This window comes from Phytophthora infestans, genomic scaffold (assembly GCF_000142945.1).
Source record: "Phytophthora infestans T30-4 supercont1.14 genomic scaffold, whole genome shotgun sequence".
Lineage (NCBI taxonomy): Eukaryota > Oomycota > Peronosporomycetes > Peronosporales > Peronosporaceae > Phytophthora > Phytophthora infestans.
The window spans coordinates 371,378-376,205 of NW_003303745.1; the positions used below are offsets into that span (position 1 = coordinate 371,378).

Genomic DNA, 4,828 nt, shown 5'->3' on the forward strand with positions numbered 1-4,828 from the left:
GCTCCGCTTGTGCTGTGTTGTACAGTCGTTGTAGGTGAGACAATGGCAATCATTCCCAACCTGGTGCTGTTCGAAGTATTACCCTTGCCGTCGATCTGGTGACCAGTGTCTGCGGCGATCTATTGAGCGAATCATTGTGCGTTCTTGACCCACCTCCTAGGCCTGAAGCAGATAGGCCAAAGTTCATACGCTGCGCGCCACCGAGCTTCGCATACGCCTCCAGCTGGGGACGCATCCTCTACTGGGATTCCGACAGCTACTCGTACGCGACCTTTATGGTGTCCATCTGCTTGGCCATGCCTTGAATCAGGGCGACCAAGTTTTTGGTCGTGTGTCCGGCGGGTGGTGCACTAGCGCCAGCGACGGCGCCGTCATTGTGAGTGACGGGGCGGCCCTCTTCTCTTCTGTGTCGGCCACTGTACCAATCCTTTCGTGACCGGTCGGAGGTGAAGCGGTCGTCTGCGCTGACGCAGCGTCGCCGCTATCCTTGTCAGTGATTTTGGTCATTTGGGCTCAAGACCCATTAATGCCTGATTGGCAGCACTTCGACGCACTTGAGTATCACAACGCAAAAGATAGAGTGAAATTGACATCCGAACTAACTACGCCTAGATCTCATGTCTAACCTCCTGTGCATACAGATGAACGCAGCTGCCCGGCGCATCAAATCACTGGTCCAGATCCAGACACTGGTCCACAATCACCCCAGTTTCCAACATCTAGAGCCTGCGTATTGCTCCTTTCTGCCAGTTTGGAGGCTCGGTGTAGCACCATGCAACATCATACTCACGCTTTGAGCGACGTTGAGTGATGCAAAGGCCCCTGAACGCTTTGCTAGCCGCATGCAAGTGTCGGTTCACGTCGAAGATGAAGCTTACAATTCATAATATTAAAAGAGTGATGGTCAGTCGAAAATACTCAACCATTTCCAAAATGGTTTATCCATAGCTGTTTACCCGGTATTAATAGGTGAACAATTTGAAAAATGAAAATGGTCAATGGCCATAAAAGATATTGTAGCCATTTTAGCCGAAAAATGTCAGCAACAAAATCAATTCCGACCAGCACTAAAGAGCCTCGATGTACAGAATATCACCCTTTTCAACGCAACCAGCTATCTGTTTCACCAAGTTAGATACAGTAACCATTTCTTCGAATCATTCATTCTTATTCGATCAAGTCACTATAAGCATAATCGGATTCAAATGCATGACTTTAACAAGAAACTCACGTTTTAACTTATCTTGTCTCGTTCTTTTTTCTCCCTTACGCTGATTCGGTGCCCACATCGACGTTGGTGTGCGTATTGGTATTCGACGAATTGTCCAGTGAGGCCATTTCCAGGATACAAAATCCTGTCATTACCAACGCTGCACCGATAAAGAGCTCCCACGTTAACGGCGCATGACGTACATAGGTATCAATGCGTCCTGCCAACGGGATTGTGACCATAAAGCCAACACTGGTCTCTAGTGGCGACGTCTAACGCCAGCATCACGTTTCCATCGATCGAGGAAAGGAACCCGATTGGCTCGTACAACGAAGGAAACGGACTGTGGGCAAAGAATAATGTACCGATCACCCACGCAGGAAATGTGAAGATGCCACTGAGTCCCATCATGATCATAAGCGTCGCAAATCGCGAACTTAGGCCTCTGTCGGCTCACTCACTCCCCACACAACCGCTCCAGATGACTGAGCTGATAACGACCGACGAGATCTTGTTCGACGATATCGTGGGCCTCCTGGATTTCAACGGCTCCCTCACACCGACACTCTTGACTGAAGATGCCGACGCCCTCACCGCGGCACTTTTCAGTGGGGATACGGGCTCGCCAAGCCTATCCACTGGCAGCGAGGACTACGGCAAGCCCGACAAACACAGCCGCAAACGCGAGAGAGAGAAGACGCGACAACGACGGTATCGACAGCGTCTTCGAGACAGTCGAGACGAGCTACAGCAACACGTTGATGAGCTGTCCAAGGAGCTTGCACGACTGAATAAACAAGCCGCCATGCGTAAGGAGCTGCAAATGTCCGCCGACGTGCTAACGCATTCCGAATGGGTCTCGGAAACGGTTCGACAACGTGACCAACGACGGATGTCCGAGGCCGAACAGAGACGCCTAATCGCCGCTGTGAACTACCAAGCGTCATACCTCGAAGGCCTTCGACAGGCTGCTGGCAATCGACTGAATGGGAACGCTGTTCCCTTCGGTGATGACAACAGTTTTAACTGCTACAACAATGTCCCAGCATTACACTCAATGACGAGTGCACTGTACACGACGTACTTGCAGCAGCTTGAAGGCTCGTACGCTCGTGTGGACGGTGTCATGGCCGCTTGTGGCTTACCGACGATGCCCGAGACGACCGTCAACTCGACCCACAGACGGAAAGGAGACGGCGACGTGGCGTATTTCCAGCACTTGAATAAAGTGGTGCTGCCCTATACTTTCGACAAGATTTGTCAGGCAATCTGGACGTCGATACACGAGCAAGACGAGCCTGCGTTTGGCGCCTATGAGTCGGCACCTGACGACGACGTGTTTATCAAGTCACGTGTCCTTACATCGCTCAACGTTGGTACACTGGTACAGCGCTTCATCTCGCGCTTCTCACGGAGTCGAATCGGCTACTTCTCGTCTGGAAAATGTCCTTAGAGGGCGAAGGAGACTTCAATGGACTACACGCAGAGGAGACGGCGTGGATGAGTGTGAGACCAACAGACACTGGAGTGGTACTGGAAGTGTGTGTGCAACAAGTGCCCATGCGCTTCAACGTGTCCTCCAACCGCGAGCCAGCTGTGGCGCTATTCCATAACATGCTCCACGAGTCGCTTGAAGCCGACAGGAACGAGATGTCGAAGAGATTGGAGAGCTTGCTGCTTGATGACGTCTTGACTGGATAGATTATCCAAATAAAACTGTGTAACTGGAACTTATTGCTGCATCGATTGACTTGAGATCAATCATCTAACGGCCAAAACACGTATTAATAATATAATAAATCATGAAATACTTAAAATAGACACGTTGTCTAATACTCCGTGCTCATATTCGACTACCTACTTAACTTCATTAAAGTAAACATGCATTTTAGTAGGGTTTTTGAGACTTAACCCCTTGGTTACCAACGTCGTAACTTACGACGTAGTGAAAACCTTAAGTCGTAAGTTACGACTTAACTGTCAAGATAAACAGGAAATGGCTCAGATGCGACGATCACATACTTTAATCAAGTCTGTTTCTCTGCAAAAAAAATATAAGCTTGGAAAGGTAGTGGGCGACAGGGGAGAAAAAGGCTGTAGGTGGATTCACTGTCCCACTATCTGGGGACCGTACGTTTGGTGGACGGTGGATGTTCTCCACCAGTACAGAATTTGCGGGCTCAAGCAAAGATGCCGGTCAGAACAAGCAAGCGGTCAAAAGCTCAAGCAGAGGCGCTCTCAGGAATCGACGTGCGAGATGTGGATTTTGGTCATCTATGGCGTCAGCTCGTGCGTGTCGGATGGACGTCAAAGAGGCCAACGCGGCTGTCCAATTTGCACTCGTACTACCCACCGAACGCTGCAAAGGAGCTACACATCGAGGGCGTGAACATGTTTGTCGGTAAGTCTGATGTGGTTAGTCTATTGTGAGTGTGTCTAATACGTGCTCTGTGCTGTGTATGCGAAGGAGAACATGCGGTAGTAAAGTATGCGTTTGAACAGGGCATCATTGGCGCTGACGAGGGAGGTGCAGGCGACGACAGAGACGACGAGAGTGAAGAAGGTGAGCCAGAAGTTCCTGCAGAGTGTGAGAGGGTAACACCGTCTCAGATAGACACGAGTGTTGCTCTCTCAGCGAACACCGTTGAAGCATTGTTTGGATCCGATAGCGAGGACAGCGAGACACCTGCAGAACTTCCGCTATGCGCCACAAGTCCGCACATAGAGGATGAGAGCTCAAGGGCGTCACAGATAGACACAAGTATTGCGCTTTCAGCAAACACCATAGACGAGATATTTTGTGGAGGTATGAGCGGTGATGAACCAGATGTAGCGCTGTCACTATGCGCCGGTCAAAATGGTGCTGTTGTCGAGCCTGTGACGCCAACAAACTCGAGACGAAACGATGAGCGAACAAACTCGAGAGAAGATCGTGGCTTGCTACAAGAGGACGTGAACATCATGAAGGACGAGGACAATGCAGACGAGTATGAGAGCATGGACTCGGATTCGTACGGTTTGGGTCTTCTCATGATATGATAGTGTTCAAAGGCAATTTGTTGACGACGCCTCTCTGACGAAGGAAGAAGGCCCCCTTTATGGATCCAGCATTTTATGGATTGCTTCGGGCGGTTCTCTATCTATCGAAGACATGAACCAGATTACACTTCGTTCGATGGCGTGGACTCCTGCATCCTCCGAGTATGAAACCGACAATAGCGCGTTCAAAGATATGAAGGATCAAGCGGCTAGGCCTGTGGAAGCACTTCGTGCTAAAAAGGATTCTCCATTGGAATTGCTATTCTATTTTATGCCGGTGAACCTGTGGACATTCATCACGAGCGAGACAAACAGATACAAAAGGTCACACCTCGAGGAAAAGGCGCGCCAAGAGCGTGCACGTCTCGTTCGTGAAGGACGCAGCGTACCAGGTCAAACGCTACGGGATGTTCGCCGCCGCATACGAGTCGAACCTGATTACGTACCGCGCGAGATTCTTTGTGTCATGGGTCTACTTGTAGCTCATATGCTCAGCCCTACCCGTCCGTTTTCCGATCACTGGGCTATGACCGATGATGGCGCGCTTTCGGCGGGACGGTTTGGCAATTTCATTTCTCG

General features: G+C 50.2%; 1 protein-coding gene across 1 annotated transcript; it reads left to right on the plus strand.

The window, feature by feature from the left end:
- Positions 1–1,691: 1,691 nt before the first annotated feature.
- On the plus strand, positions 1,692–2,911 carry PITG_09103 (uncharacterized protein; the record flags this gene model as incomplete). The annotated part of the gene is made up of 2 exons (XM_002903384.1): positions 1,692–2,586; positions 2,697–2,911. 2 exons carry the CDS (start codon positions 1,692–1,694, stop codon positions 2,909–2,911), a joined length of 1,110 nt encoding a protein of 369 aa, XP_002903430.1.
- Between the last annotated feature and the right edge of the window lie 1,917 nt (positions 2,912–4,828).